This window comes from Magallana gigas, chromosome 3, assembly GCF_963853765.1.
Source record: "Magallana gigas chromosome 3, xbMagGiga1.1, whole genome shotgun sequence".
Taxonomy (NCBI): Eukaryota; Metazoa; Mollusca; class Bivalvia; order Ostreida; family Ostreidae; genus Magallana; species Magallana gigas.
Window position 1 is genome coordinate 13,730,212 of NC_088855.1, and position 27,993 is coordinate 13,758,204.

The window sequence follows — 27,993 nt, forward strand, 5'->3', positions numbered from 1 at the left end:
CAGTAATAAGCCCTCAGAAATATTAATACAGTTTTATCATCTACTGTACTCCTGGTCAACAGCTTATTTTTTTGAAAATATCAAATCAAACACAATAGGGAAAGCTTGAATGAAAAAAAATTGAGCTTTACTGTCAAGGTTACATATAACCACTAGGGTTTTCATTCTTCCCGTGGTTTCAGGAGATTTTTTTTTCTCTGGTTGCTGCAGCAGCATTATCAGATTTAAAGAAAGTTGTAGCACAGTGTATCTGCCAACAAAAAGCTTTGGGGGCTTTCTGAAGTTCATTTATGCCAGATTTAGACGAACGATCTGCTTTTGAAACTAGATCTTTTTTTATCAGTATAACTGCTTCCTTGGTTGAATACTCTTCAAAACATCAAAAACAAAATGACATAATTTAAGAAAAAAATCCTCTATCAGTTTTTCCTTCTTTCGTGAATCTTATTTTCTCCCCCCTTTAAATGAGTACAAAGCGTCAAGATATTAGTCGCCATGTACAAATGAATATCTGTAACTGATATTAGCAGAAAAAGATATGCACTTTTTTTTCTTCAATTATACAAAAGATTTAATAATACAGTCAACAAAACAAATCAAAATAACTTTTGAAAGGAATTTTGAAACTTTCAGTGTAGAAAAAGTTTGACCCGTGCCTTGTACGTGTTGGTCAATATAAAGAGTGTTAGAGGGGGTTGTGTACATTACTTTATGAGGGATTGTTTGACAGATCAGAAGTATTTTGTTGACAGGTTTTACATCCCTGGGTGTTTATAATGTTGTTTCTTCACTGGATCTGGGGAGAATCATATGGATAAATACCCATGCATACTTCATATAAACACAACCTTGAGCTGAAGGCATTCTTCCAAGAACTTAGTCTAACAGTTTAGATTTAAAGATACATAGAATGTCCATATTTTGGGCAGGTGTCAGACAAGTGGTTTGATCACATGCATTGAGTGAAAGTGAAAGTTCCGAACAAACCACCTACACAAAACCTATTATGTAAAGCTGCATGTTCATTCTTTTCAATATGGAATTTCTGGCTGATATTTATAATGACATGTCATTAAGTTTCTGTTGACTCCAAATTTTTCTCCTTCTCTAGAGGAAAAACCATTTTGCGGTATGTACCAAACTCCTGGTCAGGAAATGACATAGACTCGTTCGCCTGTTTACTATGTAACATCTTAAAACCTGGACATGTTTTATCTGCATAAATTAAACACCAGCGTGCATGATCAATTAGCCAAAAGGAACCGTGCTTAGCATAGTCATGCACATGTCTGTCAACAACAGAATCAATTGTCACCATTTTAAATTCACTTATTAAGTAACTGGTTTGAAAAAATATATTCCTATGTTGGTAAAAAGTGTCTTTTGGGTACTAGTTTAGTAGAATCAATCGTACCAAAAAGTATTATAGCACACTGTGGGAATGAAAGTTGGCGGCCGAGAGGGGGATTCCAAGGTTTGTTGACAATGGGAGAAAGTATGTGATTGGTCATTTTATGTAATCCTTTATTTATCCCCGATATATCAATCACTGCATGTCTAGTCAGTCAGTAGATATGGCACTTTAATTAGGATCTGTGATGGGAAAAAATACCATGTATTCAGAAAGGGAACATAGGCTTCTATAGGTAAATCAAAATCTCTTTGACATGACATATTAATGTTCATCAATATTGATAGAGCTGAAACCCCTACCCCTTTCAAGGGAATGATCAACCCATAAGATTTAGACCCTAAACCTAAACACAAGTTAATTGCTTGATTAATTCACAAGGATGGCCTTTTAATTTAAGTTTGACACTATGTGTACAGATAGTAAAGAAACGTTGGAGTAGTCAACATCCCACCTACCGGTACATACAATTACATGCTTTCTGTGTACAACTCCCAGTGAGTAAGCAAACAGGGAAACATACCTAACTATGTTGATTCAGGATTCTTTATAAAGGCTATTTAGTATTATACTCTTAACTTTAAAAAAAAAATGAAATTTGTTTCCTTAAGATTGAAAGTACAGTGGTGGGTAATAAAAGGGTACAAATTACAATACATTATTTATTTAGATCTCCCTCCCCGTTTTTTGTTGTTAGGTCGTGACGGACCCGTAGAGGCATTTTCGCCACCCACACTTTAATGAGATTTATCAAGATGCTTTAACGCTTTGTCACAAGATCGTTAAAATCCTGGCAGTCATAGCTCTGTCCTGTCCATCACGACCAATAGATTGAGATCTTAAACTGACACATACTTCAAACACCTTGCTTTACATGCCATTTACAGGCTTTTCAATTTGAAAACAAACTCCACTTAAAAAGACATTTAATTTCATTTCCAAACTTCCGCTTTTAATCTGTAAATTGGAGTATCTCAGTGAGGAGATATTCAAGATATATTACCACTTACAGAACTTTAGTTAGAGAATGCTTAAAGTGTACACTGTTTTCCTTTCAGATTTATTTGATCTAACACCAGTGTTTATGTGAACAACTTTAGTTATTTTAAGTGATTTAATAAAAAGTTAAGTCTAGACGTATGTCCTGAATGAGATTTGACTTAATAGTATTTATTTCCATGAGATGTCTTTTTTAGAAATAAACATTATCATTTTCACTACTATACAGCTGTAGTTGGAGCCTTTAAAATTTCCATATGAACAAATAAATTTTGTTGCTAAAATAACATTCTGCATTACGAGGGTTGTTCGGAAATTATTGAGACATTTTCTCTTATTCTTTTAGTAAAAAATATAAACTCTTGAAATTTCACCAAAACGTAAATCAGGATAGAGTTTATCAATGTGAAAAGTTTTTTGTTCATGGCATGAATAGATCATTCCTAGTAAGCTGACCAACGTGCCTTCGTTCTGTAACCCGGCGCAACCGCAAACTTTTCGCAACGTCATTTTAACACTTCTTATTGCTCCCGTTTTTTAAACACCTTACGAACGAACTGAAATAAGAATTATACTTTATTTCTCATCTTTTGTTTTAATTTCAAGATGTCATCATTTACATTTTCTCTCATTCTTGTTTTTTTTAGAGAAAAAATCGAGTTATTTTTACCCGAAAGTCTAATTACTGTGAATGTCTCCTGCAGTCATTTTTTACATATTTTGGAACTGTTGACAACAGTTAGTGTGTCAAAAGTTGTTAATTAATCCCTTTGGCCTAATTCTAGTTAAACAATCAGTGAAAATAATATGATGAACTGAAGTTCTATACCTTGTCTTGTAATCGTATAGTTTTTTTACGCAATTGCGTGGCTTTAAAAGGTCTTCTTCTGAGATTTTCACAAGTTTAATGGTTTTCGTTGCGCCGCCTTGACGTCAAAATTCAATGTAAAGTCGTTGCAGATTTTTATTGTTTGGTAAATATATGTGTACCATATCCGTATTTCAGCTCGAACATCAGTGAAACTTATTCAACAGTTAGTCGCAAAGAATAGCAAAATGAACATATTTAATTTGATTTCTTTTATCATAAACTGTAATTCTACGGACACTTATAAAGTAGATGTTTAAGTTGTTTAATCTCCGAGTTTATGGCTGCGCCGGGTACCCCGACCACTGACTTGTTTATCTACTGTCGTAAACAAAATATTAAATATTCTTTTAATATAACTTTATTTTATTATTTGTTGGTGTTTCTTCAGTGTCTATGCCAATTTTCACCAAAATTCGTCACTTAGAAAAGAAAATAATCGATTTGTCTCAATAATTTCCGAACAACCCTCGTATATGGTGTTTTAGTTATAAAGACTTAGAAATATCCTAACTTTGATATCATCATCTAAATTGTATGTACTTCAAATGTTATTTATAACTACAAATACTTGTAATCAGGATACTTATTATTGGGCTTGTTGTTTTTACAGGAGAAAGAATGCCTTGATCTTGAGGACACAGCTGACGGTTCGAGTACATGCTGTGATAGGTAAGTGTATCATTAGTCTATTATTAGAGCTGTGGTCACCCTCGACAGGATTCTCCTGCTTCAGACAGGACAGTTACATACAATAGTACAATGTCTGACTCCCACCAATCCTGGTTCTATTTACCGCCAATAGAAGGAAGTTCATGGGAAAATCCATCCTTTCAGGATTCGGTTTCTTTGTTTTCTTCTCTCTGTTTGTGACAGCATTCCCTTCCTTTATGCTTACCTTTGGCAGTTATCTATTTTTTTGTTGTTGAAAATTTCAATTGGCCTGATATTGATAGATTTGACTGTAAGTGCATTTTCAACTTGACAGTTTCATGAATCAGGAGTGTAGGCAGGTCTTCTGTTTGCTATGCCTAGGAACCTTCAATATCTCCCTTGGCCTCCATCCCATTTCTTATGTAATTTATTTACATTTCTGGCATAAATCACTTAAAAAGTCTGCTTTCTGTACACATCACCTGGAACAACAGTTATTTGGGAGGTGCATACCTCGGCCTTTATGCTTTGAAAAATGACACCTTGATTAAAGCATTTTTGTTCAGAAAAAAAGAGACATTTTAAGCTACCATCCATGGAAAAATCAGACAAAAGCTGGCTCATCAAAATGCTAGGATCTCAAACATTTCATTGATGGCTTTATATTATTTTCATAGACAATACATTTTTTTTTTTCATTTACAACAAAGAAATGATTTAATCAGGGTAGATAAATGTTGCTTCAACACCAAAATTTGGTTGGATTATTAAATAATTTATATTGATTTTGTTCAGAAAAATATTGTCTCATCCAATTTGATTGGAATATGTTCAGTTGATTAAGTAATATATGAAGGTAAAAAAATAAATTTTGGTAGGATAAGATATGCTTTTGCAAAGCACTGTTTTATTTAATATGTTTGCTTTTCAGATGTGAATGTCTTCACATCATTCTTTTATGAATATGATTTTAGGAAAAAAAAATTATCTTGCAGAAGATTTTTCCTTTTTTTTTTTAAAGCTCATAGGTATTGAATTTAAACTGATGTGAAATTTTTTCACATAACTTCTGAAAGGTGTAGAAATGAAACAAGTACCAGAATTGTTCACTATTCAGCAAAGCCTTGGTTTAAGATTTTAAACAACCTTGAAATTGACTTGATCAGCTCTATTGCTGTGAGGTGTTACAGCCGGTGTCTGTGCTAAAGCAAACACAGACAAGAAATCCTACCAGATGTAATCTAATTTTCTGCTTTGTTACCCATCTTATAAATCTTCAATTTGGCATGTAAGAATCCCCTTGAGCTGAAAATACAATGTCTTGGGTGAAGTTGATTTAAAGTTTACTGTTCACATAGAGAATAATGAAAACCAAAGTTATCATTAAGGCCTAGGAAGGAGGTTTCTAAATATTTAGCTTAAACATATTTATATTTTCCATCTTTTGTTGAAATAAGCCAATGACACAAAGTAATTTTAGGTCAATTTGAAAAATGAAAAATAGAGTTGTGGTGAATTGAAGCAGAATTACCGGGCTAAAAATAACCGAAAACCTGGTTCAATATCAGGATTTTTTTTATTTTCATACACATTTAAAACTCTTGAAAGATATAAGGCCTGTAGATAAGCATGCTGGTATCATTTGAAGACGTCCTGCCGATGAAGCACTGATAAGTAATCTGGGGGCTTCCTGTTGGAGTCTGCCAAAGCTTCCCTCAGATCAACAAGTGATGCCAAAGGTCTGAACACTCATAACTCTGTGTCCATCACATGATCATCAGGTTTCTTTTGAAGATATTTTTTTTTTCATTTTATGGAAAATAACTTAATTTCCCTCAAACTGATATTTAGGTTTTGTGTTTTGCTTTGATTTTCAAATGTGTATTGAAAAGAATAGGTTTTTTATTTATCGCTGGTGAATCTTGTTATGTAGTAGTCACATGGTCTTGCATTTTGAATATCTGTGAGAATATCAATATATATATAGTAAACAAATTAAGACTCATTCATTGATTTATATCTGATATAAAAATAGAACTTATCGTAGATATACTTGCTTTATGTATGAAATAATTAAAACCCCCACCCTTGTAAAAACAGTGATGGGGCACCTGCTGCTCCCCTCATTATCAGGATCCCAGGAAGTGCTACAATTAGTTACATCAACATTAATCTGATAAAAAAAGACTATCTGTCTTAAGATTGATGTACCATCTAACTGTGCCCCCTGACCTATACAAATAAAGAAACACATCTTATGAATACAGAAAATTAAATCAGTTTCAAAGTCTTCCGGCTTTTGGTGTTAGATTTAACAGAAGGGGATATTCTTACTATTGTCAGGATATCAGTTGCTTGGTCTTCAAGTTTCTTTAATATATGCATGCATGTGTATTCTTAAACTGTACTGTGGATTACAGTTTGACAGCTAAGGTGACATTCATTTGGATTTACTGATATTTCTACTTATTCTATGGTTAAAATTTTGTCTGTGTTTGCTATATAGTCAGTGGATATATGGTGTTTTGTTGATATGAAATTGTGTCATTGGAGGTTAAAATGTTCTGAACACAGAGAGGAATATGACATAGGGGTCTTTTAAGTTCACAATCTAAGGAAAATATGGCAGCAGAATTGAATGTTTTCTCGGTCCACCCAGTAAGAAGATGGCCCAGAAGACAAGAGGTTGTAACTGATTCTGTGTCTGTGCTTGATGAACATTCTTGTAGAATTCAATGGAAAACAGGAACGACTGGTAGAACACCCAGAGATTGCTCAACCATCAGTGTGGGTCGTATATTGGCCAAGGACTCTATAGACAAATCTAAGCAAAGGAATTGTTATCAAGTTTTGATAGGACCAACTAAAGATTTAGAAAAGTCTAATTGCAATAAATCTTACAATAAAGATGTTGATGAAGCAGACAAGAGTAAGGCTAGTAAACCTGAAGACCCTAAGACATGTAATAGTGGTCGAGTCTCTCTCAAGGATCCCAAAGACTCCAACAATAATGTCTCCGGAAAGGAATTTGTGTCTAAAAGAATTTCATATGTTCTCCTTCTTGGTAAGTTTTAATGTATTAGGTTTTACAGGGTAGATGAGACAAAATAGATACATGGATTAATAATAAATCTCCCAGTGTGTCAAAACATTCTCCCTGTCGCAATGTTTAATCTGTGTTGAAATCAGTTTTCACAGATGTGTGAAAAATCTGAAGACACTTTATGAGATGCACTAAAGAGTCTTGGGGAAAAAACCCTATGTGTATCTTCATAACATGTCTTGCTGTACATGAACAGATATACATCATCGTAGGGGAGGTACTTGTGTACCACCTACACCAGAGTTATTTCCCCTTTGGGCTGTGAAAAAATGTGGGTCATTTACGCATTCGTCTACTGGTATTTAGTGTACCACAAAAAAATTTGTGATTATTATGACAAAATTTAGGAAAGGTTGTATATCAGATGTAGCTTAAAGGTAGTCATGAAAAAGGACCTCTTGTGTTTGACAAAGGTGATAAAATAAACACCAGTGAATTATGTATCCCTCTGAGCAGTCAATGTAGTGGATAGGGTTGGTGTATCTAACTATCTTTCTTGCACTTATTATTTCCAAAGCTTTTTAACTGAAAATAACTGATTTGATTTCAAGTATAAGTATCTTCAACTATGGATGTTGTGCCATCTCTATGAATACTGGTAGGCCTTTTGTAGATTTGGAATGGAGATTATTGAGTGAAGCATACAATGATACAAATCTATATCGCGGTCCAGTCAGCTAGCTGGCCTTTCTGTGGTCAGAGCTTGTTGAGGTCTGGAGAAGGTCAAAATTCATCAATATGCCTTTATATTATATGTGTACATTCCCTATCTTCTTAGGATTATAGGGATCAAATCTGTGTGAAGGTTTCACAGGACATTCAGTGTATTGAATTTTAGAATGGCTCTAGTGTTTATCCAGCAATCCAAGTCCCCAGGTCTTGTGGCAGTTATGCAAGGGTAACGGGGAGAAATCTTTGATCATTTATTGATGTAATGGTGATTGGTCCTCATAAGGCGATAAGATTTGCCTCATTATGAAGAGTCAGGGGGGTCGAGTGATAATTCGTTTAAGGGCTTTCCTGTCCCAGTGATTTGTGGGTACTTGCTACGTGTTCCCTCATTTCCACCAAGTGGTCAAGTTGTATAGGTTTTATGTACCTCTCTGTTTACTTGGGGATTGTGAAGTGGGAGATTGGGTGTTAGTGCTGTGTTGACTGTGTCTTAAATCCACACTCCTGCAGATAATTGTCAAAATCATCTTGATTTATTCATTATACAGTACAATGCTCACTAACACAGGTGAAGTGTCACTCTTTCACTCGTAGAGTTTGGGATTTATTCAATTTACGTGTGCATATTACATCAGAGTACGAAAATAATCCCTTAATATCAGTCAGAGAGCAGTTAAAGAAACGTGCAGGTGTAACTGACATACAGATTAATAAAATGTATAAAAAGTATATTGAAGCTATGACTCACTTCCTTTACAACTGTTCAGACTAAAGCCATTGCCAATATAGGGGGGATTTATCTGTAATCCTCACCCCTCTCTAAGACTTAGCACGCAAATCATCAGCTACATATGTTTTGATGCGGGAGTTCATTATATTTAAGTATTACACAGGGGAAAAAAATATCATCATATATCAAAGTAAACTTAATGAGTCAGTTTCTTCATGTTAGGACTGTGAATAAAAGTATCTTTTACAACATTGCTGAAAAGGCATAGAAATTATTTTGTTCTTTTTCTTTGCAGAAAAACTTTTGAATTCACATGGAAGAGAGCTGAGGCGAGCATTGTTTTCACTGAAACAGATTTTCCAGGTAAAAACCTTGCACACATATCAATCACATGCTGTTATCTGTTTGGCGGTTGCATGTGTTTGATTTACTGTTGATATAACCTGCATTTAAGCAATCAATGCAATTGTGTCCCCACTGTATACTATGTACACATATGTTGATACCCTCTGTTTTGTAGGATGACAAAGACTTGGTCCATGAGTTTGTTAACAATGATGGCTTGGACTGCCTCATCAAGGTCGGATCGGAGGCAGATCAGAACTACCAGAATTATATACTCAGAGGTATACAGTCTTATAAGTAAACCACACAATTAATCTTCTAGTCTCCATATCTCGCCTCATATATTGGCCATGTCTTTAACATTTCAATCTTACGCCACTAGTAGTTTCCTTATAACACTGGCATAAAAACCAGTATATTGACATATAGCAGAAGTTGAAGTAGATTTTTTATTGAGTATCTACTTGTTTGCTAACTCTGGGGTGTAAGAATTATTTAAATGATTGACCTTGAGTTGCAAAAAAAGAAATGTTGACATTTGTGACAAAATATAGGTTATCACATGCTGAACATATAATTGTAAATACCTAATGAATAGTTTGAAAGGTAGAGATCACAAAAGCCTTCCTTATTTGATGTGCAGTACACCCCACACAGGGAAAATTGAATTATAAACACATAAAGAACAGTCTATTGAGTCAATACTGCACATAGGTAAATATATATATAGTCTTGTTCTAGGGACAATAGATAAAAAGAAGGAATTAAGAATGTTCAATGTTTGCAATATGCATATTTAGATCTGCAAGGGGGTTGAAACACTGAAGGGATTTAAGCTAACTTAGCACTGCTATGAGGCGAGTCTGTGTTAATGGAACATGCCCTGTTCGGGTCGGGACTATTTACTCACGACTTAGGCCTATTCCTTTGTAATGAAGTCCGCTTTGTGGGTTTAAATCGACCGGCATAATGTTTACAATGGCTGACAAAGATTTCTCCTCTTGGTGGTATTTACAGATTATCGAACATTGTGATTCCAACAAAAAACAAAATACAACACTAGTCTAAAATCATGACCTAGATTAAAGTACTTCAGGGTAGTAAACAGTCTCCCAAATATATAGCTCTGTAGGGTAATGATTGAAATACCAGGTATTGACACCTGAATGAAAAGAGAATGATTTGACACCTGAGAGTTAAAAAGAAACAGAACATTAGGTTTCAGAGTGTCAAATTCTAAACATTTTGTAAACAATTGTTCATAAGATTACATATAATGTAGAAGTAAAAACAATATTATTGTGAGAGATTTCTTTGTCATGCGAAAAGGATAGAATTTCTAGATTTTATTATTTTGATACCTGTGAGAAAGAAGTGACAGCAGCTGATTTAATAAAGAAAAAAATGCCAGAAAGCGTGATGGAGATGACTTGTAATTAGATCAGTAGAATAACATCTCTCAATTAAATGAAGCACTGCAAGATTAAAGAAGTAATAAATCATTCATCAATAATGCTTTGTAAACTTATACATACAGTAGTTCTGTTGTATTATTTATAGCTTTCTACATAATATATGTACTATATATGAGGGTTATAAGCATGCATACCTTATCTGTCTGTTTTAGCTCTGGGACAAGTGATGCTGTATGTGGATGGTATGAATGGAGTCATACACCACACCGCTACCATACAATGGCTCTACTCCCTCCTAGCATCCAAGGTGAGAGTTCAGCTCGTAAGAATTAAGAAGATCCAAACATAAAGGCAGTTGCAATCTACTTAAATGCTTTCCACCAAATTTTTATTGAAAAACAAAATCTTGAATTCCAGATATATTTTCTTGATCACAGACAAATTTCATTTTCCTCTCTACATGTATGAATGAAGAAAAACTCCCATCTTTGATACATACCTGTTGAACCTCTGCATATACACCCAAAATCCTCCCATGTGTTCAAAGAAATACTTTTGATACAAGTCATTTTGAGAAACTCGGAGATATCCTTGGTCAGTGCTTTGATTGCGTAGATTCAGTGTTTTCTCATTGTAAACATTGAGTACAGAGAGCACTTGCGGTTTGTTGTCGCTTAAGAGTGAAACTTTTGAAGTTTCTCTGAATCAATTTAAGTTCAGGAAACTCCAGGTCTTACTCATGTATAGAGAAAATACATTGACCATTCTCAGTGTGGGCAAGTTTCAAGTGTCTCACAAAAATGAAGCCAAACCGCACACAAAAATAGAAAATTCTTGTTAACTTTGTCTTGCTTAAAAGATACAATGACTAAATTGGATTTGTATTGGTCCTCAGACTCCCAGGGGTAATACACTTAGAGAGGAGCTCCTTCTTTGTTCTCACTCTTCATCTTACATTTCGACGCCTTATATCGATTTGCTTCCGAAGAAATATTGTAGATATGTTGCACAAAGGAATTACGTTTTTGGGCTGATGTGTTCATTATGACATTAGACCAAAGTGATAATGTAATCTTCACTTTCAGTTTCGTCTGGTTGTGAAGACATCATTGAAGTTGTTACTTGTGTTCGTGGAGTATACAGAGTCCAATACAGAAATCCTCGTAGCTGCGGTCAAAGCAGTGGACTCAAAAAGAGGTAAGAAATGGTCAACCTCTCTGTAATAATAATAAGTGACAAGTGGCTAATTCTCTGGTACTTTAACTTTGAGAATGTCCAAATTAGTATTATAAAGATACTCCTGTTTTATTTCTTTTATGGGCTCCTTTGTGTGAATTTTGATGTGTTAATAATGATATCTGTAGGATATCTTTTGAAGTTGCTACTTTTCCAGTTAAAGCTACTAAATGTTGTTCGTGTACAGAAGTGTTATTTCCGGATACGTGTCATTTACACTCTGTTAAGTACCCCATAACGCGGTAATTAAATGTCAAATGCAGACATTAAATTCTGTTCACAATTCAAATGTAGGAACATGCCTCCGATATGTTATTGAAATAGTCTGTCAAGTCACAGTCCAGTGCACGCCACTGCATGCATTGATCAATGTACAAAGAAACAGAAACCTACGCACATATTGTCAGTTGTATACTTGTTATGAATTGATTATGTAAACTAATAAGTCTGATGACATTAATGAATTTATTTATGGGAGAGAGACATGGGTTTTTTAGTTAAAAGTACACTGTGAATGGACAGAATTGTTCAATTGACACTACAGAATTGCGTGCTGGCCGATTTTAAATTATATCGGGTTCCAGGTCGGGTTCCCAGTTAGTATGTCATGAGTTACTCGGACCGAAACTTCATACACAGGTTCTGTGTGTAACCCCTAGGTCAATTTCATGGCACATTGAAACCAGGTTACTGATTAAAGATGTTTATCCTTGTATGACAAAAGAAGGCATGAAGGAAGTTAATTTGCCATGATTGTTATGAGAATATTTAGTTTCTTTTTTTTGTTTAATGAATTTTTAAGAAATTTAGTAATTGAAAATAACCTCCTGTTTTTATTTGTTGGAATTTTTTTTTAGTTTGCCCAAATTACCAAATGTCAGATGAAAATTAATATTATCATATCCCCCCCCTTCCTCTTCCAATTCACACCAAAGACGTTATGAAAAGAAAGATAACTCCCCAAACCACAGCATGTTACTGTATAATAAAAGCTAATTGCTCTGTTTTAATGTTTACAGGGGTTAAGCCTTGGTCCAATATCATGGGGATTTTGGATGAAAAGGAAGGAGGTGACACTGAACTTTTGACCTATGCCATGACCCTTGTCAACAAGGTCAGTACTGTGAAGGGCATTCCCACGGACCTTACATCATAGAGTAGATCGAAAAAAATAAATAACCAAGCCATCCAAGATATAAAAATATCAGACCAAAAAAAAAATGTTTAAAATATTTTGCAGTTTCTCAAATTGTCAGTGAAAAAGTAGATTATGTTTATTGAACCCTACCTTCTTTTTCCTTTAGACAAAAAGCATTATCGTTTTTGACCATTATTTAGGTTCTGAATGCCATCCCAGACCAAGACACCTTTTATGATGTAACTGACGCTTTAGAGGAGCTTGGTATGGAGAGGGTGACTCAGAGACACATGAACAGAAACGGGGCTGACCTTGACCTTCTGTCTCAATTCCAGATTTATGAGGTAATATTGTAATGCTAATGCATTGAAAATGAAAAAAAATATAAACCTTAGATTAAAAAGAGAATTCATGATTTAGATATATAATCAATTGTGGATAAAGTGATAATACATCATTACCGTGTGAATATAAAAATGAAAAAGATAAACAAATTGAAATTTAGCTTTTTTCATTAATGAATTTCACCAGGTTTTAAAAATTGTTCTACATTGTAGGCTGCTTTGAAAGCAGAGGATGGTGAAGAGGATGGAGATCAAACACAAGTAGAGAATCTCAGGTACTGGTGTAGTCTCTCTCTTGTTTCCATATAGGCATTATTAAAGACTCTCCTATCATTTCTTGAGTGATAATTACCATAACTTGCAGAATGTTTTGAACTGTACTTTTATGTTTTTGGTTTTAGGAGAACACCAAGAATTAAAGCAGAGGGAGAAATGGGTAGAAAGAGTCGGCGATATTCCCTAGGAACAGGTCCCAACAAACTCCATAAATCCAAGAGTGTCCCAGATCTCCACCCTGCTGAGGAATACAAGATCAGAAAGGAAAAACAAAAAGAGTGTGTATATTTTTGCTCTTTAATATGCTGTATATATATTGTAAATATGTTTGAAATATACCAAATAATTTGATTCTTTAATTTCTGCCATCCACTGACATTACATAGAGTTTAGTTTGCTATGAAAATGATGATATTGCACATTACTTATGTTTAATATGAAGGGAAATTCACATGTACTAGCTGTATGATTGTGTGCGTGTTTTACAGGCGATGTCAGCTGGTTCCAGAAGAACATGAACAACACGATCAGCTTCCAGATCAACAGATGAGAATGAAGAAGTTTGAGGAGTTACAACAGAACTTAGAAGAAGAAGACCGACCCCCAGACAAACCCCTCTCCCCGCCGCAGTCTCCGATGAACGGGGAGATGCTTGGGGAGCATGTGACCCCCGAGTCCAAGTGTCGCCAGTCCTCTTGTAAGTACCTCGCATGGTTCTGTGAATGACCGAATGACCAAGAATGATTGTTGTGAACACGTCACTTATCTTGATTGTCTAGATCTATAGTTCCTCTATCTCAGACTCTTTATGTATTTAGTCGATGTCACAATCCCATTTTATTTTCAGTTTTGAAGTAGATTTTGTATATAAACACTTGTGGGTTTTTTTAAGTTGATCAGTATCTTGCATGGTTTATTTGTGAATGTGTCTGTTTTTAGACCCAGCCTTTGAAGTCAACACGTGTAAGTAGACTCAGGTTATCACCGCTTACCAGGGTTTCTTCACGCATGTCATCTCAAGTCTGAGGCCAGTGCTTCTGATGACCAAACAACTAGTAGCAGTTGTTTTAGCACTGATTTTATTTTCTGTTTGATATAGAAAATTAAGTACATCTGTTATAAAAGAGACTTTTCAAAATAAAATACTAAGTTCATTTCAGAAACAAACTTTATGTAGTGTTGAATAGCCCATATTAAATTAACTCTATTGATGATGTCAAAATTTTTATTTTGAGATTATTTACAGAGCTATATCAAACAGAAAATAAATGATTATTTACCGGTAATTGGCTTGATTTCTTTATTCTTGCTTTCAGTCACTTTCAATGAAAAGCAGTGCAGAAATGTATATTCCTCCCCCACAATATGGCACCTTTATACTCAATCACTATTACAATGTAATATGTCCTTTGTCTTGCAAGTGTAGATGCATTATTTAGCCATTATTTTCTCTGATGAAATATGTCCTGCTAGTCAAAGGTTTATTTGCACCAACTTTGATATTTGATGTGTCGAAAGTAAAGATATATTATAGATAGTATTGGCAACCTCCTCAAAGATTTGACAGCAAGTTTGAAAACATTTATCCTTAATAAGTGATCAAGTTAAAAAAGAATAAGTAAAGTAAAAAATAAAGCCATTCACATTTGAAAATGTTTATATAATTTTGCATCTGTAATTTGTCCTTACTGTGTGCAATATATGTCCAACACTTTCCTTAATATGTTGCTTCAACTGGAAAAATTTTCAATTCTGAATTCAAGTAATTGAAAGTCTATTCTGAGTTCACCAAGTTCTTTTAGTAGTATGAAATAACTACCATGGTTTTGAATCGGCTCCTTGGCTAAATTTTTTTTATAAGGGTACAACCTAAGATGTATGTTAAGATTTATCATACAGGATGGAGAACATCTTATTAACTAAAAAATAACCCGCAAATTTCTGCCTTGCACAGGTTTAGATGGCATGGAAACATTTGAATTTTGAAGTTAAAATTTTTTGGGTTGATCTTTTTTTTTGGATTTGTTGGCCTCTGGTTGAATATTTTATTTTTTTTGCTGTGAACTTGACCTACTAACAACGCATGTCCTCCCAACAGATGCTCCAAGGAGTCGGCAACAGCGTAGAGAACGACAGCGCTCATTTCTTAAGGAACAGGAAATGGAGCGAGCACGGCAACATGTCTCTGATCGTTACCATGACATTGACCGTGCTTCGGTGGCCAGCACATCCAGCACAGGGTCATGTGATAGTAACTCACACCCTGTGGAGATTGAGTCTAAATACTCATCACTGAGCTCGCTCAGTGACGTAGAAACAAACGATCACTCGAGGGGTAAGAGCGTAGAGACTTTAGACATAGATAGATATAGTGGACTTGTTTAGTAGAGCATAGATAGAAATTCATCTTGCAAGACAAAAACTGTATTTTTAATTATGACAATTCAAATGAAACTTATATATGCACCATTCATTCACAGAAGTGGGTTTATTTAATCATAACATTCAGTGTTTTAGATACATGTATTGTCCTTTGATATATTCATATATATTTAAAGATTTCTGACTTATAAATACTGTATATACCCAATGATAAACCTACTGAAATGCATAAGCATGCATCAACTTCTGCATGATTGAATTATTTTTATGCTAGGTCAGCATGTAAAGTTCTTTATTCATATATAATCAGTTTTGAAATGTTTTCATAACTTACATGTTATGCAAAATGTAAGTAAGCAGCATATCTACAAATAATTTTAATTTGTGCAGATTAATTGTGACATAAAATAAAGTTTGTCTTTTGCACTGAATGTTAATATTGTATGTATTGAATTGTAGTTCATGAGAAAAGAAGAGGGCAACCGAAGCCGTTACTGCAGCCTCAGAAACCAGAGGACACCATCTCTAAAGAATCAGGATACAACAGCAACGATGAGGCTTCTCACGGTCAACAGAACAACCTGGAAACCAGGAACAACAACATCAACGACCAACTCAACCAGAATCAGAACGGGCAGAGCCAGGAGAGTGAACTCCCACCACAGGACATGTCGAGTAACAGTAGGTGGTTGATGTACATGCAGAAACAAAAAGAAAAAGAGCACGAGGAAGAGGTGGATGAGGTCCCAGAACCAGGGGTCCTCAAACGCCACCCCTCCCTCAGGGGGGACACCAGCCTCACTCAGAGGAAAGAGACCCTGGAGCAAGGACTCAAAGAAACCTCCCTCATGCCTCCAAAAGTTGTGGAGGGCTTTGAGGAAAAGGACAATAAACTCAAAGATCATATAGACAAATTCTCTAGTGGCCCAGGTGTGATTGAATCCAAAGAAAAGCAAGCACCTGTCGGGGATAAATCAGGGTTAATTAGTCGTGCCAAAGAAGGACTTCAGCAGCAGATAACTGTGAAAAAGCCTGAGCCTGTTCAGCCTGTGGAAGTGAAGAAGACAGAGAGTGATGTTCAGTGGGATAAGTTATTACAAAAATTACACAGACCTTTGAAAATCAAAGATCTTGATTTTACTGATCTCAAAGACTCTGAGGATGAGGATGTGTTTGCTCCTCCAAAGTTTGATCCATCTTTGGGACCTCCACCACCTCCTGGAATACCAGGAATGATCCCTCCTCCTCCACCACCTCCACCCTTTGGAGGTCCCCCTCCACCGCCTCCTCCACCTTTTGGAGGTCCCCCTCCCCCTCCACCACCTCCATTTGGAGGTCCTCCCAAGCCCGACACATCAAAGGTAAACCTACCTCCACCACCTGGGGCAAATTTGAAGAAAGTGAAAAAGACAATAAAACTCCACTGGAAAACTGTTCAACCAGAAGCACCCCACCCTTCCACCAAAGGGGAAACAATCTGGAAAGATGTTATAAATGTAAAAGTAGACCCAGATAAGCTGGAGCACCTGTTTGAGACCAGGAGTAGTGAGATCAACAAAAAGGTCAGTGTTATAATTGTGTTACTGGTGTGAGGCAAGGAGCACTTCTCTGTCATTTGATGTTTTGCATTAACCACAAATTTTACTACAGTAGAATTTATCAAATCATTTTAAGTAATGTATAAAATAACAATATCATGTTTTAGTATATTTTAAATTGACAACAATCATTGTTAATAAAGGTAATAGTAGAATAAAACTAGAAAGAATAAAACAAATTGCATACTTTCATAGATGTTGTTTACTAATTTATTGACATTCTTGTGATTGGTATTGTAGATTTTGTAAATGACAATTATTATACAGTAAAGTGTTAAATGTTCAGCTGGCAATTTATAAGGATATCATTCCACGCTACACTCGTGTGTGAAGCTTTAACTATATTTGCTGTACATGCACTGATGTTGGTTTTTTTCTTGTCTTTCTATTTCATGCTGCGCTAACTCATCGCTGACACACATTTGATGGTTCTAAATGTTGATTGGCTATTTGTGCATGTGTTTTGCCGTGTTTGTAAAAACACAAACAGGATGTGGTAAGAAACAAACAAGAAATGAATAGACTCTCCATATAATTGTTCTGTTTGTCTGATAATCCCTATAGTCAGTATGACCTCGCACAAACAGCACTCTCTCTCTCTCTCTCTCTTGGTGATGGGTCCTTTTTACAGACATTATTCCTCTCCTTACCAGCTAGTAGACAATAACTTCCTTCTTATTGGTTTACTTAAACAATAAAATGCTCACTTTGGTGATTCATTTGGGATATGAAGGTAGCGACATTGCAGAAAAAATATATAACCCGCTGGTTAGCGGGTTATGTAAATTTTTTCTGCAATGATCGCTACCTTCATAACCCACATGAATCACCAAAGTGAGCATTTTATTGTTTATATTAACATCTTTATTTTAACTAAGTAATAAATTGAGCGTAAAAAGTAAGTAAAATTCACTAAATTACTGTTAATGTACATAAGTACGTTAGCTAAAAGAAACAGCCAAATCGTCTCCTGTGATACTTTGAGTCTGACATCATCATGGTTAGTTCGTGCAGTCCGTGATTTTTCTTAGGTAGGTCTCGACCAATTGATTAACAGGGTGTGTCAAATTCAATCCTGTCACTTTCTTGTCAGTTTCAGCCTCCGTAGATTTGGACCAATCGATAAACGGGGCGTGTAGATTTCAGTCTGGCTGTTTCTATAGAGCTATGAATTAACTATAAGTTTCCGTAAGAAATAGAGGGAATAATACTTGGTGGATGTAAATATTTGTTATTACATTCTTATTACAGACTCTATAAATGTTGTATTTAACCTTATTAATTTAATTACATTAGAAATTCTGAAATACCAAATTTGCATGAGTAAGTTTTATAATAATACACTTATTGTACTAATTCACTCTAATATTACATTTAATTCTAACATTTAGAGTGTTCATCAACTAACAGTTGTTGTCCACAAGGTATTTGTACTGTGAGATTTTACATTCCAGTGAAAAACCTTTCCTGTTTATTAATTTAACAATGTATAGCACAAAAATCCTCAGTCCCACACACTTGCATAGAAACAGAACACAGGGCACCCAACAGATCCAACAGAAATGCTTCCATGTGAATGTCCCCCTTGGATTATATTGACACGCAAATAATGAAATTTTTCAATTGAATAAAAGTAATGGTAAATGTTTGGATAACTTTTAAAATTAAATTAAATATTTCAAAATAACTGATTAGTAATACATATATTGAAAACATGTTCTGCATTATTTTGAAACAGTTGATGTTTTGTTGATAAATGTAATGTTCTTGCATTTAGGCACATATTCCTTAGTTTAGTTGAGTTGCGTTAATTAGTTTTTATAAACGATTGCAGCGTCAGGAAACAACAGGAAAGAAAGAAATAACGGTGCTAGATGCAAAGCGATCCAATGCAATAAACATCGGATTAACAGTGCTCCCTCCCCCTAGGACGATCAAGGCGGCCATCTTAAAGATGGATAATGCCATTATGAACAGAGAAGGCATTGAGGTAACCACAGACAGTTTTTCATGTTCTGTTTTTGTAAACAGAAGTTTTACTGAAAAACTGCATTTATATGCCAGATTATTAGCTTTAAATTTTTACTTTAATGACTATTTGATAAAGGACCTGATTTATTCACAATTTTTTTTTTCTCCAGAAAATTTTGACTGGCATGATTCCCACAGCAGAGGAGAAAACAAACATTCTGGAGGCCCAGATGGCAAACCCAGATATTCCCCTTGGAACTGCTGAGCAGTTTCTGTTGACTCTGTCTTCCATCAGCGAGTTGCACGCTCGACTCTCTCTTTGGCTCTTCAAGCTGGACTACGAAACAATAGAATCTGTAAGTATCAGATTAGTTGACAGGTTAAGTCTTAAATATGGCACAGAAGCCTTGAAAATATCTGAAGGAAATTGGATAGAATTGCTGTTCACTGCTCATCAAAAACTGAGGAAAAAATTATACAAAATTGCTACCAAGAATTGTCAATGAAGGATTATGTAGAATAGATGTACTAGATTTATCATCAACTGCTAGTCAGTTTAAATAATTTATCAGTTTCTATCACATTTGTTTTATTTTACAGGAAATTTCAGAGCCACTCTGTGATTTGAAGAAAGGCGTTGACGAGCTGAAAAAGAACAAAACTTTTAAATGTATTCTGTCTGTGATATTAACGATAGGAAATTTCCTAAATGGTGCTCAAGTAAGTATCTTTTCCTCCAGCATTCACCACTGTGACTATATTTTTTTGTTTCATGCATCTTTCTTAATATTTTATCATTAATCATTCCAGGCCAGGGGATTCAGTATTGAGTACTTGGCAAAAATTCCTGAAGTCAAAGATACAGTACACAAACACTCGTTACTCCATCATTTGTGTGCCATCATCATCGAACAGTTCCCGGACACAACGGACCTGTACTCCGAGATCGGAGCCCTGGCTCGCTGTTCTAGAGTAAATATTATTCTCTATGTTTACCTCTTACACTTACCCAATGTTTTTAGCTCATAATGTCATTACCATCATTCATTCTTTGTTTTAATAAATTACGGTATGTCACAGAGATTAAAGGATCATAATTTTAATTACCGTAGCTTAACGATCTCCGATCCTCAGCAAAGCGAGATAACTCGTTCTCATATTCGGAAATAGTTTATTCGTACCATGAAGTCCGGCATTTATATTTTTTGGAAATCTTTTGTCAAAGAAGGAGAATATGTTACTAGTAAACAATCCAACATGGAGGGAAACTGTCAACGAAAGGTCGGTTCAAAAAAGGGTTTACTAGTTTTTCCACTGGCTGTGACATAAATAACAACATTGATATAAATAATAATGAAACTAAGACATTCTTAGGTGATGTAAATTCTGGATTGGAGTTGGATCACTGTGAAAATGATAGCGAAGAACTTTCTCGATCGACATATACCAATATTTTTGATGGACGAAGGATCGTAGAGTTTTCAGTTTTGGTTGATCATCTAGAGCGAGGATGTGTTGTGTGCCATAAACCACTAAATTTAGCAAAGTTTGTAAAAGAAAAACAGTATGGTCTTGCGAGCTTATTGTATATAAAGTGTACCTGCTGCAAGGAGTTGACTTGTACCAACAGGGAAGAGACACAACATTGATGCAAATGGCCAAGGTCCTTTTGATGTGAATACTAAACTTGGTGTTGGTATGTATATGAAAGTATATGATAGTGTTGTTCTATGCAGAGCAATGAGAAATGCTCTGATATACCATTGCAAGACTGCATTATTGGATTCAGTGATACTCTACCTATGTTGAAGAATCATGCATCTTGTAATACCACAAATTCAACTCCTCGTGCTAGAAATTCTAGGCTGTACGTTCGAGGCACATGATGCACTTGAAGACTGTACATATCTACAGAAACTTGTCGAACATCACAGTACACAGATTCCTGTTATTTGAACTATACTTTCAGTGTGGATTATATGATGCAAGTTGTACTCCAGATGGAAGACTCTAAATCTAACTTGCAAACTTTGATGCCCTTGCTAACAAACAAAACAGTGTCTGAGAGCATGGTGAAAAGGATGTCTCTCTCTGGTCTTTCAATGTATCATCTGCAGTTAGCGTACCAAAGAGAAGGCTTTGATGGTATACAAAGTGTACTGAGTGAATGTTTTCATGGAAAACCAAGAGTAACAAAGCGCAGGAACATTATTATATCTGTTGTTGACTTTTTGAAAGAAAGATAACTCTTTCTCATACATGATGTAAAGACATTTTCTTTTATTTCAATGATTATAATACTGGATACAGCACATTTTTATTTATTTATTTTCCATCTACATATCTACTGAATGTTTTTATGTGCAGCAGTCAAGTGTAATCATACTCTACTGAATACAAATTAGCAAAACCTTGAAGTCACTTCTTTTTCCTTATATAAATCTTTATGGGTGATAATGCATTATCTTTGAAAAACGCATGGAAACAATACATATAAATGCTTAATTTATGATTATAATCATTAGTATGAGACTGTAAAATGTCATTTGCTTTAAAATTTACACTTTCAATTTTTGGTACCTGAGGATCGGAGAACCTTAATTCAGGGCGTTATTTTTAAGTAGTTTTGGTACTGTTTTAAATTATACAAACTTAAATTCAGAATTCACTTATATATTGAATATTCAAGTAGTGTGGAATCATAAAAAAAATTATGTTATCAAGATTGGGCCCTGTTACTCTCACTAGTTGTATGTTTAGCATGTTTAATGTGATATTTGGTTTACAGGTGGATTGGGAGGAGTTGGAACACAAACTGGGGAAGTTGGAGAGAGACTGTAAGAGTTCTTGGGATCACTTACGTGCAATAGCTAAACATGAGGGTGGATCAACATCCAATCTCAAATCCAAGTAAGTTTTCTCACCAGTTGGCCCAGGACGCATGTAAAAAGTTGTTCTTTTTGCCCACCGGACTTGTTGTTTGAACTCTGGGTCCAGTGGTAGAGAAGTAAATTGTTTTTACAAATGATGAAAATTTGATCTGCAATGAATTGGATTTTCAAAAAAAAAGAAATGTTCAAATTGATTATGAAATGATATTGATTTAAGTATTTTTTGATCGGTTGGGAGAAAGCAAAAAATAATTTTTTTTAAAAGTGTGGTTCCAGAGTTTTTTTTCTTGTATTGTGTTAAAGCTTAGTATTTGACAATGTCTGTTGATAAAACATAGTTATGTTCTTTTATGTACACAGGTTATCTGAGTTTCTGGCTGATGCAGCACAGAGGATAATGATTCTTGAAATTGTGTTCAAACGAGTGATCAATCGTTACCATAAACTGCTCCTATACATGGGTATTCCTCTACATTTTGCTAAGGACATGAAAGTGAACTCTTTCTGTAAAATTGTGAGTGAATTTGCTCTGGAATACAGAACAACACGAGAAAAAGTGATGCAGCAGCTGGCCAAGAAAGCCAACCAGAGAGAGAGAAAGAAGACCAGAGGAAAGATGATTGTGGATGTAAGTACAGTAATTGAAAACACTTTGGAAAGTATCTTTAAACACTTTATAACTTTTAGTTTGGAAATTTCGTTAATATGGCAATTTGATATGTTTGTTGAACTGATAAGTACCGGTACTTAAAAATCCTATACAATAATTGATAAAGCTTTATGAAAACTTAAACTTTGGTATTTTATTTTTAAGACTGCCAACTTTTCACGAAGTCGGTCAAAAGATGACGGGAACATGAGTGAGGACCAGGCCAATCTACACAAGCTTCTGTCCAATGGGTACACGAGCTGTGATGAACGGGGCCTCAAGGGTCGAGGTCGAAGATCTGTAGGACCACGTAAGTTTGACTCTCTCATGCTGCAGTGTAGATTCTGTGGCTAAAAATGTGATTATTTTCCGTCTTGTGTTGCATTTTGATTAAATTTTATTCTATTGATGTATTTGCAGTCATCCATTGTAATAGTATCTTCTTCATTTCATTCTAGAATCATTTCCTAATGTAAATAAATATGTATATGTACTTCATTTGTGAAAACTCTTGTTTTGGTGTGTTTTTAGTTGAATCCAAGTTTTCATCATCGAGGGGTTGTGTAACGACGGACTCCGAGATGTATGATACTGGAGATGACGAGATACTGGAAGCCTGTGTGAGGACGGCAACCGCCGCACCGACCCGAGCCCCCAGGGAAAGGAAGCGAGCCAGCAAACACCGAAAATCTTGTAAGTCCCTTAATTGTGTCATCATCTCTCATTTCTCCCATTAAATTGGTAAAACATTTTTGACCCATCTTTAAACATGAAGAAAATAAAATAGATGAGTTTTAAAGCATTGAATATTTTGATGACAATTGCTCTGTAATTCCAGCCGTTCCAGTTATTGACCCCCGACTATTAGATATGTATTAGGTGTGCCCCACTCAGGTAAAAATCGCCCCTTTTTACGCCCCTGACTTACGTCATGAAGTCAGACAGGCTTGGAGTGCAGTGTTTAAAGAAGTACTCTTCCTCTCCACAAGAATCTTATTAATCATATAATCTCCTATTCATGCAATTATGAAGCATTCTGACATTTATAATTTGTCTTTTGTCAAAATGAGAGTTCGTGGAGAGGAAGTAGGACTTGACATAGTTTTTCATTGAAAAAGTTTTTACTGTTACTATTGCATTATTGATTGGTTTCCAATTCTGATTTAATTTGGATCAAGCATTTTACTGCCTGTTAGATTCCTTTTTAATTCAGACGTTTCTACAAACCCTTTGCTATTGATGCTGCCTTTAATATTGAAATGAAATTTGTTTTTTGACCTCCATCACCAATCTTTTTAACACAGCAGAGTGGGGTGATTTGATGTCCGAGATTAAAAATAGTGATCTGTATCGAACTCGTCCTTCCATGGAGGATCGTATATAAGTATAAGCTCTTTCTTTAAAAGGCAACTGTATATAACATATAATCCGGAAGAAAAATTCACGCTCCCCGATTTAACCATTTCAATGCTTTCTGCTATTTCACATGTCCAGTCAGTTGTAAGGGACAAAAAAGTTCAACTAATAAACAAAGCTATGTGTTAACAGAGAAAATGTAGAGAATTCAAATGTTTTGTATGTTTAAGAAAATATATGTGCATATATTTGCAGAGCACTTTTGTAACATTATCTCTCAAGCATATTCAATTGCACTAAGATGCATTTTAGTCAGAATTAAAGATGAGTTTAGAAGATTGTTGACACTGCATGAGGTTGCTGAAAAGAATAAAAAGAGAGATAACACCACACTGTGGTAGAACCTACTAATCTCGTACCAACTGTCTACATTTCTCTTTATTAACCTTATAGGGTATTTATAACTGTTATGAATCAGGGCTGAAATTTTATAATTATAGTAAAATCAGTAAAAAGTACAGAGATTAATATACATATACTTGTAACGTGCTGTAACAAGAGCTGTCATCCATTATATATATGTATCGGGCACTAGCTCTCACCATCTTCACCTTTCCATCTCCTGTAGTAACGTGTATTTTGTCATGGCCTCTCTTTCAGTTTGGGACAGTGACACTGATCATATTTAGGTAAAACCGCCTAGCGTCGTCACAGCCATCAAGTGTGCTCATGCTCAGTTTGAACATTTTTTTTTCATTTTTTGTGTTTCGTTATTTCCGATGTATTGATGCTTTCAGTTACTTGGTTTGACTCTTCACATCGTAGCTATTGTAGTTTATGTTTTGTATTGTAGGCAGCATAGATCTTTGTTAAATTATGCAGAAGGTTCTGAGCAGAGTTTTCAATGTATACTCGGACAAATTTTTCTCTCTTTTTTCAAACTTATTTATAAATACAAGCAGTTAGGACTATGTTTCTGTCTGAAAGCATTAAAACATTTGATTGGAATTTGAACCAATTTTACCTAATATGTGATGCCTTCAAATCCAACCTACCTTAATTAACATTTGACCCTCAAATTACCTTGTTAATTGTGTAATATCTCTTTCTGTAGGAATTCTATAAAATCAGAATTCAGAGACTGGTAAGAGCAAAAACAAAATTCGGTGATGGTGCTTGTTTAATGTTGTTAAAAGGATTCAAATTGATGTATTATATCTATGAATTAAAAAACCCAATAATTTTCAGGGTGGACTGAACATTGTGATGTGGATACTGGTAGATATATTGCAGTGTATTATAAGAAGTTTGATGATCAAAACCCATAATATTAATTAAAATAAAATAATCGTATCACATTGAGACTAATTAAATAAAGTCCTCTTGTTTCCTCTAACATCACCAGTGAGTCCATGCAAGCACTAGGACATTTTCTGTAATTTTTTAAAAATCATATTTGTAGAATGCAGGCTCAAAAATGGGAAAATAAGTTAAAAACTAACACAGAGAGAAAAGGGTATGTGGGAGGGGGTGGGCTTATAAGCAAACAGAAGTTGGTTCTTTAGATAAGAAAGCATGAGGATTGTGCCGAATTGGAAATGAATGGAATGATTGGAGTTTGCTAGAATTTACATGTAGTTGTGCATTATGTTGATGATTCTGTTTAGATTATAATATGAGATTTTTACATATTTGTGACGCATACTGTCAAAAGATTAATGTACGGTAGATATCAGTGCTGTTGTTTTTCTAATGTAGATTGTATTGAATCCTTGCTGATAAGACACCATTGAACACTTGCATTTAACATAAAAAAGATGTGCTATATATTAACATTCACAATGTCTTTTCCTTGCATTGTAAAGATTGCCTTCACAATGTCTCAAAATGCATAAAATTTTAAAATTCAGCATATTTATATTTAGATGCCTCGTTACATGTTACGTGTATTCTATATTCATGTGTAACTCTGAAAAATCATATGTGTTTATATGTGAATGCATTTGAAATGCATGTTATTATACATGATAGTAGATATGTTTGATTGTATATTAATGCATTAAGGAAAAAAATTAATTAGTGAATGTATATGGGATTAATTTTATTCATGTGTTATTAAATAAATTATCAAATCGTTTAATAATTATCTGTATTTTCCTTTCTTTTAGTGCGACGGACTTTGAAAAGTGGACTGAATTCGGATGAAATCGACATGGTGAATTCTTTCTCGGATGCTGTGTAGCAATCTCGATTTTCAGAAGCAAGAGCACATAACTCCAGTTCAACCAATACATGGGAATTACGTCAACTTACACCACATATTAAAAACTAATCTCATTTCTTTAAAATGAAATTTGTACAAAATATCCATTTTGGTCAAAGCTAGTGTTGGATAGTAGATTGTTATACCAAATGTTTGAATTGTTTTTCTTCAGACCATCCTTGTATCGACCAGTTTACTAATCTAGTGTTCTGTATATTTATATTTATGACTATTGCATCATTGTATTTCCTGTATTTGAATGCTGTTGGGTTATTTATACTGTGTGAAGGTTTTATAGTCAGCATCAACTGTCTCTGTAGACGGAGTTGTCCCGTTCATTCAAGTCTTTCAGATCTCTCATTATAGAAGTCCCTCATCTTATTCAAACTTTTACCCTCATCCTTAATTTTCTCACAATTTTATATTGGTTTTCGTAGAAAGAGATTACATCCCCCATCACTTAATGTGCTATTTTTTTCCTTTTATAATTATAGACACAGGGTAAAGAGAGGTTACTCTACTGACGAATTACATCTCAATTTTTATTTAACATACATATGTATTGAACAAAGTGTGATATTAAAAATTACCTTCACTGTTTTCTTTTTTTTAATCATTAAAAAGAGGTTAAATCTATCTGTTTGAACTGAACAAAATCCGTAGGTCTTATAAAATCAAAGACAAATTGATTAAGGAAAAAAATTTTGGCTGGCGACATTTTGAAGAATATTTTAAGCATGAACATATACTCAATCACAGTGTTGACCAACTGTAGGTTATGTAAGCTGTGAGGTACCATGGTTTTTACATTGTGAATGAATGTCTGTGATAGATTTTTATTCAGTTGCAGGAATCCTACAAGGTTATCCTCTTTCCATTAAACTCTTTATTTGTCAATTGTTTGTTAACTCTATATCTATACTCAAACTGCTTGTTAATGAATCTCAGAGATTTGGATTTTTCTTTTCTTAAATTTTATGATTTATGAATGTGATACGTGTATTTTGATTATTGACTGATGATCAAAATACATTTTATTACCATTGAAAGAATATGAAAGGTTCACCATGGTGCAGATTTTTTTTAATAGTTTATTTTAGAGAATTGTATGAAGATCAGTGTATTAAGTGAACAAATTTATTTATTTCAGATTTTATGCTATTTTGTTATGTTGTTGATTGTGTGTACAAGGGCAGGTGTGAATTATAATCAGGTCAAGTACTTGTATTTGCTATTAATGTAGTCATCACTTATTGATGCAGTATTATTCAACAGAAATCTAACAGTCTGATTGTAACAACAGATTTGTTATGGTGCTTTCAATGATTTTTTGCAATAATTGAGATATAAAGCTTGGTTTAGAGATTATTCTGTGTAATTATATAGTGTTTAGGTGTAAACAATCTTTAGTTTTAACATTTTAGCTGTTTGTTGTTAGGGGCAGTGGGCAATAATTGTCATCATCTGTCAAAAACTCATCAGTGTTGCCAGAGAAACTAGTCAGTCATTTTTGTAATCTGACCTTTCATTTGACCCCATTCACCAGGATGTCACATTTGGGAGTGTCTCAGTTTGATATATACACACATTTTTTTATTCAACATCACAGACAATTCCTGCCATATTTTATGTAGACACATTTTTCAATAAAAGTAGGGTGAAATCAGGTGTGTTTCTTGTTTGTATTTGAAC

At 34.6% G+C, this 27,993-nt stretch overlaps 1 protein-coding gene across 25 annotated transcripts in view; it reads left to right on the forward strand.

Moving 5' to 3' along the window:
* LOC105331928 (FH1/FH2 domain-containing protein 3) overlaps positions 1 to 27,967 on the forward strand; it is a 50,614-nt gene extending 22,647 nt beyond the window's left edge. For 6 of the 25 annotated variants that reach the window (XM_066078554.1, XM_066078570.1, XM_066078571.1 and 3 more), the window contains 24 exons: positions 1,112 to 1,129; positions 3,892 to 3,950; positions 8,733 to 8,800; positions 8,958 to 9,063; positions 10,410 to 10,504; positions 11,283 to 11,394; positions 12,453 to 12,547; positions 12,772 to 12,915; positions 13,129 to 13,190; positions 13,317 to 13,469; positions 13,680 to 13,888; positions 14,131 to 14,154; positions 15,290 to 15,526; positions 16,033 to 17,135; positions 19,006 to 19,161; positions 19,313 to 19,498; positions 19,743 to 19,862; positions 19,953 to 20,114; positions 21,931 to 22,052; positions 22,394 to 22,661; positions 22,848 to 22,992; positions 23,214 to 23,375; positions 25,287 to 25,316; positions 26,207 to 27,967. In XM_066078554.1, the coding sequence (XP_065934626.1) occupies positions 1,112 to 1,129; positions 3,892 to 3,950; positions 8,733 to 8,800; positions 8,958 to 9,063; positions 10,410 to 10,504; positions 11,283 to 11,394; positions 12,453 to 12,547; positions 12,772 to 12,915; positions 13,129 to 13,190; positions 13,317 to 13,469; positions 13,680 to 13,888; positions 14,131 to 14,154; positions 15,290 to 15,526; positions 16,033 to 17,135; positions 19,006 to 19,161; positions 19,313 to 19,498; positions 19,743 to 19,862; positions 19,953 to 20,114; positions 21,931 to 22,052; positions 22,394 to 22,661; positions 22,848 to 22,992; positions 23,214 to 23,375; positions 25,287 to 25,316; positions 26,207 to 26,280 (3,910 nt within the window). In that variant the 3' untranslated portion in view covers positions 26,281 to 27,967. Of the gene's footprint in view, positions 1 to 1,111; positions 1,130 to 3,891; positions 3,951 to 8,732; positions 8,801 to 8,957; positions 9,064 to 10,409; positions 10,505 to 11,282; positions 11,395 to 12,452; positions 12,548 to 12,771; positions 12,916 to 13,128; positions 13,191 to 13,316; positions 13,470 to 13,679; positions 13,889 to 14,130; positions 14,155 to 15,289; positions 15,527 to 16,032; positions 17,136 to 19,005; positions 19,162 to 19,312; positions 19,499 to 19,742; positions 19,863 to 19,952; positions 20,115 to 21,930; positions 22,053 to 22,393; positions 22,662 to 22,847; positions 22,993 to 23,213; positions 23,376 to 23,520; positions 23,577 to 23,986; positions 24,067 to 24,698; positions 24,728 to 25,152; positions 25,183 to 25,286; positions 25,317 to 26,206 lie in introns of all 25 variants that reach the window. The other 19 variants (XR_010711824.1, XR_010711822.1, XR_010711825.1 and 16 more) reach the window with 19 other exon arrangements.
* The last annotated feature ends 26 nt before the right edge of the window (positions 27,968 to 27,993 follow it).